The sequence below is a fragment of the Solenopsis invicta genome, chromosome 4 (genome assembly GCF_016802725.1).
Source record: "Solenopsis invicta isolate M01_SB chromosome 4, UNIL_Sinv_3.0, whole genome shotgun sequence".
In the NCBI taxonomy this organism is placed as follows: Eukaryota; Metazoa; Arthropoda; class Insecta; order Hymenoptera; family Formicidae; genus Solenopsis; species Solenopsis invicta.
The window spans coordinates 18675341-18691794 of NC_052667.1; the positions used below are offsets into that span (position 1 = coordinate 18675341).

The window sequence follows — 16454 nt, forward strand, 5'->3', positions numbered from 1 at the left end:
TTATTTCATCATTTTCGTCCCTGAGATTATTCACTGCTTTATCATCAGCAACCGGATACCTGCTCAGGGCATCGGCATTGACATTGCCTTTACCCGCCCGGTGCACGATTTCGTAATCGTACTCCTCGAGTTTCAAACGCCACCGAATAAGTCTTGAGCCGGGATCTGTGACATTAAAAAGCCACACTAAAGGCCTGTGATCCGTTATCACCTTAAATTTGGTTCCATAGACGTATGGGCGAAAGTATTTGACTGCCCATACTATCGCCAGTAGCTCCTTTTCCGTAGTATTATAATTTCTCTCCGCTCTATTCAGTATCCTGCTGGCGTAGGCTATCGGTCGGTCTTGCCCCAATACGCCTTGTGAGAGTACCGCTCCGATTGCATAGTCAGACGCGTCTGTTGTTACCAGGAACTCGCGTTGGAAATCTGGATAATTTAATACCGGCGCGGTTGTTAACCTGTCTTTTAATGTTTGAAATGCATTTTGCTGCTCCGCGCCCCAGATGAATTTCTCGCTCTTTTTTGTCAGAGTGGTTAAAGGCTTAGCGATTTTTGAAAAGTCGGGTATAAATTTTCGATAATACCCTGCTAGCCCTATGTAGGACTGAATATCCTTAACCTTCTGTGGTATCGGGAACTCCCTTACCGCTTTCAATTTCATTGGATCTGGTCGTATCCCATCTTCTGTAATGACGTGCCCTAGGTACATCACCTCTTTACGCAGAAACTCACATTTGTTTGGCTGCAGCTTTAAATTGTTACGTCTCAGTCTCCGGAATACCGCTGTCAGCCGTTCGTTATGTTCCTTTAAATTTGCTCCGTATATCACAATATCGTCTAAATAAACGAGGCATTGCAGTCTTTGTAGCCCTGTTAGTACCGTATTCATCAACCTCTGGAACGTGGCAGGCGCGTTTTTTAACTCGAACGGCATTCGATTGAATTCGTAATGTCCGTGGGGCGTTGAAAATGCCGTTCTGTTTTTATGCTCCTCCTTCATTGGTATTTGATGGTACCCCGACGCTAGATCGAGGGTGGAGAAGTATTTTGCGTTTCCCAGCTGGTCTAGAATCTCCGTAATGTTAGGTAGAGGAAACGAGTCACCGATAGTTAAGTCGTTTAATTTGCGAAAATCTATGACTATTCTCAGTTTCTTTTGTCCTGAAGCGTCTGCTTTTTTAGGAACGACTAGTAGTGGTGCGTACCACTGGCTAGTACTCGGGCGGATAATGTCGGCCAGCATTTTTTTTACTTGTCGGTTCACTTTCTCCTTATGTTTCGCTGGTAATCTATACGGTCTCACATTTACTGGTGCGCTGTCTGTGCGTATAGGTAGCTCGTGCGCCACTGCCTCCGTGTGAGTTAGTGCGTCTCCTTCCAGATGGAAGATGTCGCAGAATTCCTCGCAAATTTCTCGAAGAGTTTTTTCCTCTTCCGCATTTAAATGCTCTGTTCTTAGTTGCTTAGACAGCCGTTCTTTTCTTTCTTGCGCCGGTTCGTTGCTACTCTCGGCTGCTTCCCGTAACATGAGCGCGTGCTCAGTGTCTTCCGTCTTTATCTCTTCCACAGTGACACTCGGCATTGTTATCTCTACGGTGTCTCCGGTTGTATTCATTACACTGACCGGGCAAGTATTGTCCGCTGGGCATACGAGACAACTCCCGATAAATACTCCGGGCCTCGTTTCCTCTGGTTTGACAATTCCTATTCGGTTGCTCTTGGTCACTGCCTGTATTATTGTTTCGCTACGGAGGTTTAGCGTAAATTTTTTATGTGGGTGCAACTTAAAAATTGCTTCTCCTATTCGTACTTGTTTTTTACCGTGGTCGCATTTTGCACCTTGTTTGTTTAGGAAATCTATTCCTAGAATGCCCTCATAGTCTATGGGAAAGTCATCTTTTACAACGTGCATCGTGTGCCGTATTTTTTGGTTTCCAATATTTATGGTAGCTCGTATCTTTCCAATCGTGTGGATTTTATGTCCTGTCACGCCGGTGAGTGTCATGCGTTCCTCACGCATTTTGGTTTCTCCCTTCAAGGATCCTACCTTTATTAAGGTGATAGTTGCACCTGTATCTAGTAGTAAGCTCAATGTTTCTTTCGTGGCCTCTCGTACTGGTAGTGTTATTAGGTCTAGGCCGTTATGATTACGTTGCTTGCATGTCACTTGTGTAACTTGATGCTCGCGCACGGTGCGCTCTCTTGCCCTCTTCTTTCCTCTTTCTTCTTCGCTGTCACTGCTACTGTATGATGACTCGTCGCTTTCTTTATTGCGGTGCGGCTTACCTGTTCGGTTTGCCGCGGCAATGTTTATTCTTTTTTCTTTTCTTGGTAGCCTTGGGTTATCTTTACGTGGCTTACCGTGTAATAGCCAGCATTCTTCGCGCTTATGCCCCGTCCTTTTACAGTGCGTGCAATATTTTTCCACGGTGTTAGCGCTAGCTGTTTTTTCCGGCCGGGGCAAGTGGTATCGGTTTTGGCCTGTTCTGCATTCGCGCCCGTGATGGCCTATCTTACCGCATTTGAAACACTTTGGTTTCTTGTACTCGTGCTGTCCTTCTCTGTAGCGGTCAGTAGGTTTATCTGACTTGACGTTTACTCCTTTCAGTTTTTCTTCATTGGACGCGCCTTGTATCGCGTCCATTAACGTTGCGTAGTTTTGGGATCGCACTATTAATTTTATCTCTTCCCGCAGTCCTAGCTGAAAATTTTCTAGTGCTAATCCTTGGATCGTATCCAGGATCCCCTTTCTTTGCTCGGGCGTCTGCCTTTTCCCCTCGATCATGGACTGATAGAGCTCCATGGCGAGCTTATCTACGCGAAGACCATACTTCTGTGCGCTTTCGCCGGGCTTTTGGCGGGCTTGATTGAATTCGTTTGTAATATGCGCGGTGCCGCGTTTTGCTAAATAGCACGTCTCTATTTCCTGTTTTAATTGAGCGTATGTGCGTATATCGCGCGTTTGGAAGTCATGTAGGGCTTTGCCTTTCAATTTTGTGCATAAGATTGCTCTCAACAGCGAGTCTTCGTCTGCGGATTTATTTCCTTTACCGCATATGAACTGGCGTTCAAGAATTCTATTACCTCGTTTCGAACCGTTCCGTCCATTGTGGGGATCATGTCGCGTGCCTCTTTCAGCTTCATATACGTATATACGGGTCCACGTGAATTTCTAATGTCCGCTGTCGTGCGACCGTATGCTATTTCTGGCGGTCCCGGAGGTTCTGGATTTTCGCGTAGGTCCGACGTGTTTTGATCTCCGTAGTGTGCAATTTCTATTCTGCTCATTCGATCTTAAAGCTCGCATTCCGTCGATCACCTGGTCTAACACATCTAGTATGTTTCGTTGCTCTTCCTGCGGTTCGGGTTGCTCTTGTCTGGTGCGTCTTCGTGCGCTCGCGGTTCTCAACCGAATTATCTCTGCGTCTATCTCGGCGTTTGATACCTCTCTTTCGTCACCCGCGTCCGGACGCGGTGTGAGTTCTGGTTGGCTCGCCATTCTTCTCGGATCACGCGCCGCAATATAAAACTCTTCCGGGTTGAATACGCTGCTATCATACGATGACAGAGAGAATTCCCTCCGCAGGGTAATACTGATATTGGAGTCTATACTTTCGACTGGTTGGTCGTCCGTCGGCGGTATTGGGCTTCCGTCGTATCCGTTTTGTATTATGCTCGGGTCTAGTTCGTTAAATGGAAATTCCCGTTCGACGACTACGTTCGGCGGTAATTCTGTTTCGGACGCGGAATCGCTCGAGAAATGGCGTTCTAAATTTCGGCGTACGCTGTTGCGAATATCTTGCACGGCTTCGGCTATTACGCGTACGGGGCTCAGTGCGTCCGGTCTACGTGCTCGAGCGCCCGGTTCACTATGTAACCACGAAGTATTTCGTTCGGGATTGTGTGGGCTACTCGGCTCGCTTCTCGACATTGACTACGCACTTTTACAATGTCTTTTACGCTTACAATTATGTGTTACAATTGACTTACATAACTATCGCAAGTCGTTGCATGATGTTGTCTCCTTGCCGTGTTGTGGATCGTCCGGTGCCTCTTCGTGTGCTGTCCGGGCGTAGTGTCTGCTTGCCGTCGGGTCACCTTTTCGGGTCCTCTCTTCTTTGGGACGCTTGTTGATCCTCGGCTGGTTCTCTTGCAGGTTACCACAGTCTGGCTTCTACGACGGATCACCGCTGCCACCACTTTTGTTATGCGTTCCTTTCTCGGAGTCGTTGGTAGGAGCCCGTCGATTGGAGACGGTTGAATCAAACACTCGTGTACGGTTAATAATAAAGTGTTTTATTATAAATGGTTACACAGTCAGTTATTCGAGATAGATACGATGGTGCCGGACGCGACGCGGTACTGTCGCGTGCTTTAACCTGAGTCCGCCTATTACGGCGTTGATTCTCTATTTATTGGAGAGCCGGCCGATCTGGCCTTGCCGACTCGGCAGATCTGTTGTCTACTCGCGAAGGTCGCCTGTTCACCGTTCCCGGTATCGGTTACTGTGTCGTGAGGTTAGCGTTACCGATACCGGTGGCGTAATATAAACAAGTTGTGTTTGGTGATTAACTGTTTCGTCAGCGGTGGCTTTCGCCATTCGTGACATTATGGAGGAAGAGAGATGAAGATGGCAGCTGCTTTTGAGATGCTTGTGTCTATTCTTTCTCACCTTAACTGCGTTCATTATTTCGTAACGGCATTATTTCCATAACCATACGAAATGATCTTATTTATTTACAAATATGGATTTTTACAATAATTGTGAAATTACAATTGATGACAACAAAAAATAGTTAAATGACGTCCGTTTGTGTATTTTTCATTTCAAATTCATCTTATTTATTACATTTTTGTTCAATAATATTAGAAATCTTTGCATACTAAATTTCACATGAAATAACTCATTTGTATTGAAAATCATATCACAGAGGGTAAAAAATAGTTTTAATCTGAAAAATGATGATGTTCCATATATTTTAAATGAAAATTAATATCATTGTCGTGTTTAGCAGATCGAAATCTATAAGATTTACTGTATTATTATGTTTTTACTAATGGGCAAAAATTTTGAATCCTTTTTTTGTTTTTTGATAACTGAAGAGTAAAGTTGACGTTAATAGAATTATAGTTTGTTGATGATATATAATAATTATGGATATGTATAGCTTTCGGTTTGTTTTATCAAATTACGAATATATGCAGACCCGTGTCATCAGAATGAATATGAATTATTTGATGTTAAAAAAATAAGTAAGTGACGTATTGTTTAACTCCCACAAAATATAACTTGTGGATTTCTTGTAATTGGGCAATTGGAAGTGGTCTCATCGAATGTGAAACAAGGAATTAAATTAAAGAGCACTCTAATAATATATACTAAGATGAGTGAATTTCGCTGAAGATAGTCTGAAGTAGGTACGAATGTATTTTTATTAAATCAATGTAATAATTTAAGAATACAAAATTGTTAAAGATTTTACGCAAAAAAATTTGAGTTTATGTCTTTTATTTGCCATTGAGTATAATTAATTTCTGAAGTTTTCGAGAGTCGAGATTACTTGACTATTGTAATAACTTTTAACTTAGTTCAATTCATTTTGAAGTAAGTTTATTTTTAAAAAAATTTTAACTAATTATTTTTATAGCAAATAAATTTTAATTTATTAATTTTTTTCCTAAATTAAAAATCTAATTTAAAAATCTAGTAAAAAAAATATGAAAGAAAAAAATACATTTCCACATAAAAATATTTCTTTGTTATTTTATATAAACTTAATTTTTAAATAAAATATTAAATTTGATGATTTATATTATAATTATTTTGAGTAATCTAATTTTAAAAAATTGCAACTTTCTGCATTTAGTATAATATTTTTTAAGATAAAAGGGAAGCAGCTTCTGACGATCTTGATCTTGACATATGTTATCAAGAAAATGGTCTTGAATGACTTACAAAAGGTTTTAAGTAATGCTCACTCTTTATTAAAAAATTATTAACCAAAAGGTTAAGGTATAAACTCCTTATTAAAAAAATATTTACGAACAAAGTTTTGCAACTTTCCACACAAAGCGAGGTCGACTCCATCCACTTCCTTTTGTTTAGGAGCAAAACGAGGTAATTGTATTGTTCTATATGGGTTTTGTACCATTTCATAAAATTATTGCTAAAATCTTTCGCCTTACCAAACTGACAAGCATAAAACATTAAATTAAAGCAGACGAGAGATGTCTACTTTACAACAAAATTAATTTTTACGAAGTTTCCATTTTTAGTATATGATAGACTCATGTGAAACAGGACAATTATAGATCTCGTTTTGCCCCTAAGCAGGGAAGAAGGTGGTGTGAACCTCGCTTTGTGTAAAAAGTCGCAAAACTTTATTCGTTTTGCGACTTTAAATATTTTTTTTTAATAAGGAGTGAGCATTACTTAAAACTTTTTGTGACACTGAGTTACTCAGGATTATTTATTATTATTTATTATTCTTAATCCGTTTGCCTTGCGGCTTAAGATGGCTTCCGGTTACATACACTTTTGTTTATATTACATTACAAATTCAACTTAAACTTCAAAGTTTAGAATTCAATAATTTAAAATTCAATAGTTTAAAATTACAGTTAACATCATCAACAGCTAACAAATCAATATCACCCTCAACATTAACATTAACATTAGCGTTACAATTAGATCTTTGGTTTGTTTGAACTTCTTCCTTCTTATTCTCTTCTGCTTCTTCCTTCTCCTTCCTGTTTATCTCCTTCCTCAGCTCTTCTATCTTTTTCATTACTTGTAGGCCCTTTCCTTCTTCTCCAGTGAGTTCTTCTATCGACATTTCGCTTCTTGTTGCTTCGCAATCTTTCATTATATGGTACAAACTTTCTTCTGCTTTCTTGCATACTCTGCATCTCCTTTCCTCCTCTTCTCTCCAATACTGGCTCCCTTTCGTTTCATTCCCGCATCTGTATCTGGCTATCAAGCATCTGTCCTTTTTCTTCATCCTCCCCTCCAAGTATTTTGGTTTCTTTTCCTGTGCAATCATCTTGTAGTTGGTGTTGTACTTGGATTCGTTTATCTTCTGTTGTCTCTCTCTGCTCTCTTTAATTTTTAGTTCCTTCAAGATGTTCTCTGCCATCTCCTCGTTTCCTGCTTCTCTTTCCTTTCTAAGCTGTTCCTTGTTTACTCCTGCCTCCTCCAACACCTCTCTTCTCTTTCTTTCCCATCTTCCTTCTTCTGCACCTGGTCGCCACTTTTCTAAATCTTTGATGCATTCTTTTATTATTTTCTTCTTTGATTTTCTCGCCTTTTCCTCGTATTTTAGTGCTCTCTTGATCGCCTGTATTCTAATCTCTTCCATCTTTGTCTCCTCCAATAATATGTAATTCGGTGTTCCTCTGTCCAAGTTTAGAATCCATTTCGCGTACTTCCTCTTTACTCCGTCTAACGTTTTTTCGTTTTTCCAGTCCCAAACTTCCGCTCCATATAACGCTACGCTTCCAACAAGTGCTTCAAACATTTTCATTCTTCTTCTATGGTCTTCTTTGAATATTCTCTCCCCTATGCTCCAAGTCCTCTTCATCGCTATTGTTGCTCTTCTCAGTCTCTCTCTTGTATGTTTCTCCGCACCTCCGTTTTTCTGTAGCATATATCCTAGGTATCTTATCTCTTTGACCTCTTCCACATTTTCCTCTCTCCATTTCCATTCTCTTCTCTTTTTTCTTCCTCTTCCACTTTCGAATACCATCACTTTTGATTTATCCGGACTAAGGCTCAATTCTTTTTTCTCTAGGTATCTCCTGAACCTCTCCATCATCTCTTTCAGATCCGCTTCTCTCTCTGCCAACAAAACGATGTCATCTGCGTATGTTATCGTCCAGAATTTTTCTTTCCCAACTACTATTCCTCCGGCCTGTCCTTTTTCCATCTCTTCTTCCAGATCTTTTATATATATGTTGAATAGTGCTGGGCTTAATGGGCATCCTTGCCTGAGTCCTCCACCTGTCCAAAACTCTTGAGATTTCTCTTCTCCTATTTTTATCACATTTCTTGTCTCTTTATATATTTCCGTGATCCTCCGTCTCAGATTTGTCTCTATATTCATCCTCTCCATCGACTCTATCAGATGCTTTCTATTCACCTTATCGAAAGCTGCTTTCATATCCGCAAAAAATGCGAATATTTTTCCTCCTTTCTTGCACAATTCTCTGTTCACGATGTAGTTTATCGTGAAGACTGCGTCCATAGTTCCTCTTCCCTTCCTGAATCCGAACTGCGTTTCCCTCAATTTATCTGCTGTTTCTTTTTCTAACCTTTCATTTAGTATGCTTGCATATATTTTGTACGCCGAGTCCAATAATGTTATTCCTCTGTAATTCTTTATCTCGTTTTTCTCTCCTCTTTTGTAAATTGGGCTAATTACTCCTCTGTTCCAATCTCTTGGTAGTCTTCCCCCTTTCCATATTTTGTTGATAAGTTTCCAAAATTCTTCTTCTATTTCTCCTGACATAAATTTCCACGCCTCGTTCTCTATTCCGTCTTCTCCGGGGGCTTTTGCATTTTTTAGTTTCCTTAATATTTTTCTTAGTTCTTCCTTTTCTATGTCTCCTGGTTCCTCCTCCATCGTCGTACCTGTATCGCTTTCTCGTTCGCCTATGTCTGTTTCTTTTTCCTGTATGCTTCCGAGTAGTCCTATGAAATAATCTCTCCATTCTTCCATCTTTATGTTGTCGCATATCCCCTCCTTTCTTTTCTTTCCGTATTTATTAATATACTTCCACGCCTCTTTCTCGCTTTTTATCCTTCGGATTTCCTCTTCTTCTGCCTGTTCATGCTTCTTCTTCTGCTCTTTACACCACTCTTTGTATTCTTTTCTCTTTGCAAAGTAGTCTTCTTTGCTAATTCTTTTCTTCTTTATATTTCTCAGTGTCTTCCTTAATTCTCTTTTCTTTACTTTCCACTCTTTGTTGTACCACTGTTTTTTTCCTATTTTCCATGGAATTATCTTCTTTATCTGTTTTATTATGGATTTCTTTATCTTGTCACTTATCTCCTTCCAAATTCCTTCCGTTTCCTCCTGTGTGCTCGCCCAGTCTTTGCAGTTTTCCATGTACATTTCTATTCCTTCTTCTGTCCAAACGCTTCTCTCTATTTCCCTTTTCTTGTTTCTGTCGTTTTTCTTCTTTGTTTGTGCTCCTACTAATTCTGCTTCTAATGGCATGTGGTCCGACTGTTCTTTCTCCTTCTTCCACCGATTTTACTTCCCCTAACGCTTTGTCATTTCCTATTATGTAATCTATGACTGACATCCCCGATCCTCCTATATATGTCCATCCTCCTTCTTTGTCAAAACTTCCGTTTAAAATTGACCAACCTCTTTCTTCTATTCTATTCAGCAATATTCGTCCTTCTCTATTACTCACTTTGTCTATGGACCGTCTAATTTCGTTTCTCTTTCCTCCTCCTTTAATCGGGCTTCCTTCGCTGCTTGTTCTCGCATTAAAATCTTCTCCTATCAGTAAGTATTCTTCCTTTTCTTCTAGTATCTGTTCCGTTAGTGTTCCCATAGTTTCTTCTATTTTTTGGCTGTAGAGTGTAATGATCCTCCATCTGTTTCCGTTGTATTTCAGCTTAGTCTCTGCCATCTCTCCGTTTATTTCGTTAATCTCCACCTCCTCCAAACTTTTTCTTACTGCTTTCAAGATCCCGCCTTTTGCCCTTCCTTTTTTGTGTTCCCTTCTTGCCGGTATGCATTTCCTGATGTATTCCTTTGAGACTTTGTCTGCCATCTTCTTCCATCCTTCCTCGTCCACCCACGTTTCTGTTAGTCCTAATATGTCGAAGCTCTCCAGGTATTCCCACGCCTCCTCACATTTGTTTGCTAATCCCGCTACATTCCAAAAACCAATTCTTAACCTCCCTCCCTTCCCTGTTCCATCCCCGCCGCCTGCGTCTCATTCTTCTCCTCTTCTTTTCTCCTCTGTCAGTTTCTTCTCTCTTGCGCTCCATCGGTACCATCTGTCATCTATCATGATCTTTCCGTATCTCACCTTGACCTTTTTTCCTTTTTCTCTTTCTTCCTTCGCTTTTACCCTCAATTGCGACTGCATTTCCCTTTCCATTCTTGTCAGATCGTCATCGATAAAAATTCCAGCCCTTAACTCTTTCTTCTTGACCATTATCTCTCTCTTTTGCTCCCAGCTTCCTACTTCTGCTACTACTGTGCACTTACCTCCTCTGTTCTGTACCTTAAATGCTTTGTTTATATTCGCTTCTATCCTCAGATTATCCCTTATGAAGTCCTTTGTTTCCTGTTCCATTTTATTATCTTCCCATTTGAATGCTCCTCTAATTACTATGTTGTTTTTCCGTTTCTCTCTATCTTTTTTCTCACTCTCCCATTCCAGGATTTCTATTCTCTTCTCCAGGTTCTTTTTCTCTTCTCTCCATTCTTCTTTGTCTTTCTTCCTATCCTCTTCTCTTGTCCGTTTTTCTTCTTTCCACTCTTCTCTAATTTGTTCAAATTGTATTATCATCTTCTCCATCCTCTTGCCTATATTTTCCTCAATCTCTCTTCCTATCTTTTTCATTTCTTTTATTATTATCTCTTCTCCTCCTGTCACGTATTTTTCCATGCTATTGCATTTACTTTCCTCTTTCGCCTTACCTCCTGCCGGTTTTCCCGGTGGCGCCATCTGTTTACTATCTCTGTAGTCTCTTCGTGCTTGCTCCTTCTCCTCGCTTTCTTCTCTTTCCTTCCGGTTGATTCCTAACCTGTTCTTTGGTCAGCTTTTGGATCCTTCCTTGTGGTCCACTCCTGCTCAATTTCTTGTTTCTACCAACGTCTCGACACCTCTCCTTCGTCCTCTTCCCTCTCCTCTTATTTTCTCTTTTTCCACTCTCCGCAATCACACCAATCTGCTATCAAATTCTCACACGCGTTGTCTACATGAATGCACGCCAACGCCGTCCAACCGGAAGTCCGAGTTACTCAGGATATTCTCCTTGATAACATATGTCAAAGTCAAGATGGTCAGAGACTGGTTGCCTTTTATGCGTATTTATCCATTTCAAAATTAATTTTTAATTTAATTTAATTTATTCTTAATGTAACTTTTAACCAAGTTGGCTTTTTATTTATATAATTAATTTTATAAATTAACTTTAACTTAACTTTGACTTAATTTATTATAGTTTTGATTATGACTTAATTTAATTAAAAAATATATTAATTTACTTAACCTTAACTTTTCTTTATTTGGTATTTAAATTTTATTTAAAAATTTTGTAAAATAACATTGCTCTTTAAATAAAAAAGCATGATTCCTACATTGCGGTTGGCTCGATCAATCGACTTGCAATTTTAGATGCGCTTTTTTTAAATATTAAAATCTAATGCTTTATGTAGGATTTTTTGAAGCAGAATGCTTAATTTTTTTTTGTAAAAAGTTGAATAAAATTTATCATGAAAATCCGCTGTGTCGATTTTGACCAGCTGTCATTTTGTTCAGATGCAATATTTAAACAAAATGGTTATAATAAATATTAAAGTTGTTTCTATTTTATAAAGCTTGTGCTTTCTGATAAGTTCTGTAGGGACAGCAGTAGTTATATAAACATCGTTTCTAAAAATATGATTTAAAAAAGCTTTAATAGTGACGCTATTTTATAGATATTACTTTTAAATCAAATTTAAATGTCAAAGAAATGTACGATCTTTACAATGGAATAATCCGATTTCACTATTATCTTCTTCTACTTTTCTATAAAAAATTTGCAAAATTAAGCTTTGTTTTTACATATGCTTATCTGTTACATTAGTTGAAAAAAAAAACATATATAGGGTATCCCATTTTAAAAATCGCACCTCGATAATTCTTTAATGAAGCATTTTCAGTAAAAATGTTTCAGACAAAAGTTGCATGGTTTCGAGAGGGGCATAAGATAATCTTATTAATTTGACTTTGAATAGTTGCTTAAAGGTCACGTGAAGGACACCTTCAATTTTTTAAATGGGACTGTCAGCTTTTTATAACATATTCTTGTAGCTTATCTCGAGACTTTTTCAACACTACAAGAAAGTTTATTTTTGTTGAGTACTTTCCGAGTTGTGAGGCTTGAAAGTTACGGTGTACTGTAACTTTCAAGCATCATAACTCGGAAAGTACTCAACAAAAATAAACTTTCTTGTAGTGTTATGGAAAAGTCTCGAAATAAGCTACAAGAATATGCAATAAAAGATACAATATTAGAGTATCGGTAGTTCCATAATTAAAGGGTATTGGTACTTCTCTAATATTCTATATTTTTTATTGCATTTTCTTGTAGTTGATTTTGAGAGCTTTCCAAAACACTATAAATAAGTTTATTTTTGTTAAGGACTTTCCGAGTTATGACGCTTGAAGTTACAGTACACCGTAGCTTTCAAACTTCACAACTCGGAAAGTACTCAACGAAAATAAATTTTCTTGTAGTGTTTTCGAAAGGTCTCGAGATAAGCTACAAGAATATGAGCTATAAGATTCACGTGACCTTCAAGCAACTATTCAAGGTCAAATTAATAACACCATCTTATGACCCCCTTGAAACCATGCAACTTTTGTCTGAAACATTTTTACTGAAAATGCTTCATTGAGAAATTATCGAGGTGCGTTTTTTAAAATGGGACACCCTGTATATATATATATACACACATACATATATATATATACACTTTTGTTTTTGTCTAGGGACGGTGGACTCCGTTTCGGAGAAATGGAACGAGATTGTCAAATTTCTCACGGCGCGGCACAATTTTTGCGAGAACGTCTGTTTGAAGTATCAGATCCATATAGAATTCACATATGCAACTTCTGTGGTTTAATCGCAATAGCGAATTTACGGAACAATACTTTTGAGTGCAAAGGGTGTAAGAATAAGACACAAATTTCGCAAGTTAGACTACCGTATGCGGCAAAGTTACTGTTCCAGGAATTAATGGCGATGAATATCGCACCTAGACTCATGATCCATTGAGTCTGATACGAATGCGATATTCATTGCCATTAATCCCTAGGTGATACATTGATCTTTGTAAATAATTTATAATTTTTAATTTTATGTAACAATTAAAATAAAAACAAGTAATACCAATAAAGATTCGATACTAAAGCCTGATCTACAATATGCTTTTTGCTTCCTATTTCTTGCTTTTTGCCTCTTGCTTTCTTGTCTCTTCGCGCACTGTTTTACACGACAATCGTGTTTTTTGTCACGTGTTTCTTGTCTTTTCTGAAGTTCGTCAAATTTTATCTCGGACAACAAAGACAAAGAAACATGTTGGTTAGGTTAGGTTAAATACGACCACGGTATCGTGGTGAATCGAACATAGTCTGATAAAAAATATGTCTGATAAAGAAAATAAAGCTGAGATACAAGTAAACGAAACTTTTGGCGAATTGTTTGCTAATTTTGTGCAGAAAAATCCTTGCCTTTTGTGCATGACGATGTCTCTCGGCTTCGTGTGACAAAAATACACAAAGCAAGGAAACAAAAAGCAGAAAGCACAAAACAAAAAGCAAAAAGGACAAGACAAAACGCAAAGAGCACATTGTAAATCAGGCTTAAATGTAGGTGTGTAAAATACAATTTTATTATTCAATAAGAGTTAACAGTGTATACATTTCGGTCCAGGGTACCGATCATGTAATTTTTTCCCTAGGGTGGAAAAGTGAAATCTTTAATCATTAAGACTCCTGACTCCTCAGCCGAGAACTCCGCGTTGACGGTAGCGACATTTCGTCGCGGACAAAATTAGAACTAATACACGTGAAACGTGACAGATTGACGATGAAATGTTATCGTGCATGTCATTTTGTTATTATGTTTCATTGTAAAAACATGACTTTTCTCGTATTTACCAAATTCGTAAAAATGGACCGCGAGTAAAGTTTCTTTGAATTTTATACATAAAAGTACATTTTTCACTCCTTTTAATAGCTATCCGTGTGTTTTCCTGTCTGAATAGACGTCACTTTACGTGCTTTTTACGACTATTTACTGACTGCTAGGCGAAAAAAGGATAGTCGTGACCGATATTTAGAAGTGTTTTAAAGTCATCTGCTTAGTTTGTTTTATCCAAATTGGCTTTATTTACAAATGGCATGTCGGACAAAATTACGTGTCATTTCACGCAATTTCTTGCTTCTGACGTCACGACTTCAATATGGCCGCGGCGAGTACTCAGGAGCCTTAATTTCAATGATTAAAGATTTCACTTTTCACCTTTCCATCCTAGGGAAAAAGTTATGATCGGTACTCTGAGATTGTAAAAAATTTGGTTTGTTCTTTGTTGTCCATATGAGTTATCCACAGAGTTAAATTGTGCAAATGTATTGTGTAGTTTCTTTGTGAAAATGATTTCCAGTAGATATCCATTCATAAGTAAAATATTAATTATTTTATCAAAGTTCTTTTCATGAAAATTGGGCTGCAAAAAGAATAAGAATTATCAATAAAGAAAAAATAAGATAAAAGAAAAAAATAAGATTTATCAATTGAACCTATTACTGTTCCTATTTTTTGTGAAGGGTGACAAGAATGAAAATTTAAATATCGTTCGAAATATGTGGGTTTTTGGTACCATTCACAGCATATGGAATTGCTGTGTTTTTTTAATTATGATGACATCAAGAAAATTTATTTTTTGCAGTTGCACCTGCTAATTCCAAACTAATCTGGGATGATACGAATTGAAAATGTCTAGTAATTATTTATTTGTATCATCATTCGCAGCGAAACGGTGTCCCCGGAGCGGCCGCTTGAGTTTGCTGAATAGCCAGAAGTCGCATGGAGCCAAATCAGGTGAATACGGTGGTTGTGGAACGATATTAGTCGAGTTTTTGGTTAAAAAATCACGAATCACCGTTTCGAGTCGATAGAAGAGATTCAAGCCGCTGCGAAGAAGGAGCTAAAGGCCATTCCTGAAATCGATTATTACAACTGTTTCGAAGATTGGAAAATCCGTTGGAATAAGTGTATTATATCAGGGGGGGATTACTTTGAAGGGGACGAAATTGATTTGCAAGAATAAAGAATTTTCGAAATAAATGCAATGTCACCTTACTTTTTGGACACAGTAGTATATCGTCTACATATTGAAAGCAGGTGCAACTGCAATGATACTAACAACAAATGCATGTAATTCCAGATCTTGCATAACTATGTCCGCTAATATTGGAGAAAGTTTATTTATATTTGTCATTAAACTTGAAATACGTGGAATTAAGAACTAACTTAATCGCATGCATGATTTCATTATTTGGCAGTGAGGTCTTACTTTGGATGAAATCTCTAGACCTTCAATAGCTAAAAATTTGTAGACACATTCGTGAATAAAGAAACTCCGTCCAAGAATATGTGTGCGAATTTATTAGAGATTTTTAAATCTAATAATTTAGTAATATATTAATCAAATAAAAACCATTTTTAATATAACTCGAAGAGGTAACCTAGTATGAATTATTTCATGTAGAAAGGCAGCTAGACTGTGCAGAGGGCTTCCATCAGTGAAAGAGAAAATGATGTGTAGGCAAGTATGACAGATTCTGCGATTTTACAATTGATGATGCGTGAATAACGTAAAAAATTTTTGCCTTTTTTCCTAATGTGTTACCATCTAATATATTTGTTTTTAGTGATTATTTACATCAAAAAACCAACCAGAAAGTAGATGCTATATTCATTCCATGGATCGAAGGAGCCGCCATACTAAGCTAAAGTGATAAATTTTTTAGCAAAAAAAAAGTGATTTGTTACCTACTGATTTTTTTATACACTTTATTTTCACGGAGAAAGCGACAGATAACTTGGTAGCGTCATTTTTCACCAACTTCTCTCAAATCGCTAGATTTTTTAATTTCTTTTCTTGAAGGGGAAATCGGAGTAGAGGGGAAAAATTGTTAGCGATTTCTCGCTGCATGAATTCGCACAGAAACATGGGTAAATCCATATGTCATATAATTTGGAGGGGTCTAAAGGATCGCCATTCTCTCGTTAACATGTCAAATTTTTAATTAAAAAGTCATGATTTGTTACCGGTTAAAATTTTATACGAAAGTTATTTATATAATGTTATGTATATATATAAAATGTTAGAAAACATAAATTACTATACTGCATGAATAGGCTAGAGAATTGATATAAAAGTTGAAAATTGTACGATTTTAAGGATCATAATAGGTTTGTTCGAGTTGCTTGAAATCCCCAAAAATTTTTGCACTCGAGATGAGATAAATATATGTATATTCGATCATAAGAGAGATGATAAAGAAATTAATTCAAAAAGAGCAGCAACACGAACAGGCCTAATAATGATAGGTATTTTATATTTTTTGTTTTCTGCGCGTGTGTTGATGCTAACATAGTGGATGTTATTACAAGAAAAATAATGATTCTCTTTCTCTTCTTACGTTTC

At 37.7% G+C, this 16454-nt stretch overlaps 1 protein-coding gene across 2 annotated transcripts in view; it reads left to right on the forward strand.

The window, feature by feature from the left end:
* The window catches only part of LOC105196196 (DNA-directed RNA polymerase II subunit RPB2), a 48647-nt gene extending 35511 nt beyond the window's left edge, over positions 1–13136 (forward strand). Inside the window, exon 8 of one of the 2 annotated variants that reach the window (XR_005574550.1) lies at positions 12730–12956. Coding sequence is in view for 1 of the 2 variants with exons in the window: in XM_039448255.1 (XP_039304189.1) it covers positions 12730–13015 (286 nt within the window). In the remaining variant the exon portion in view is untranslated. Of the gene's footprint in view, positions 1–12729 lie in introns of both variants that reach the window. The other variant, XM_039448255.1, reaches the window with a different exon arrangement.
* Positions 13137–16454: the final 3318 nt, after the last annotated feature.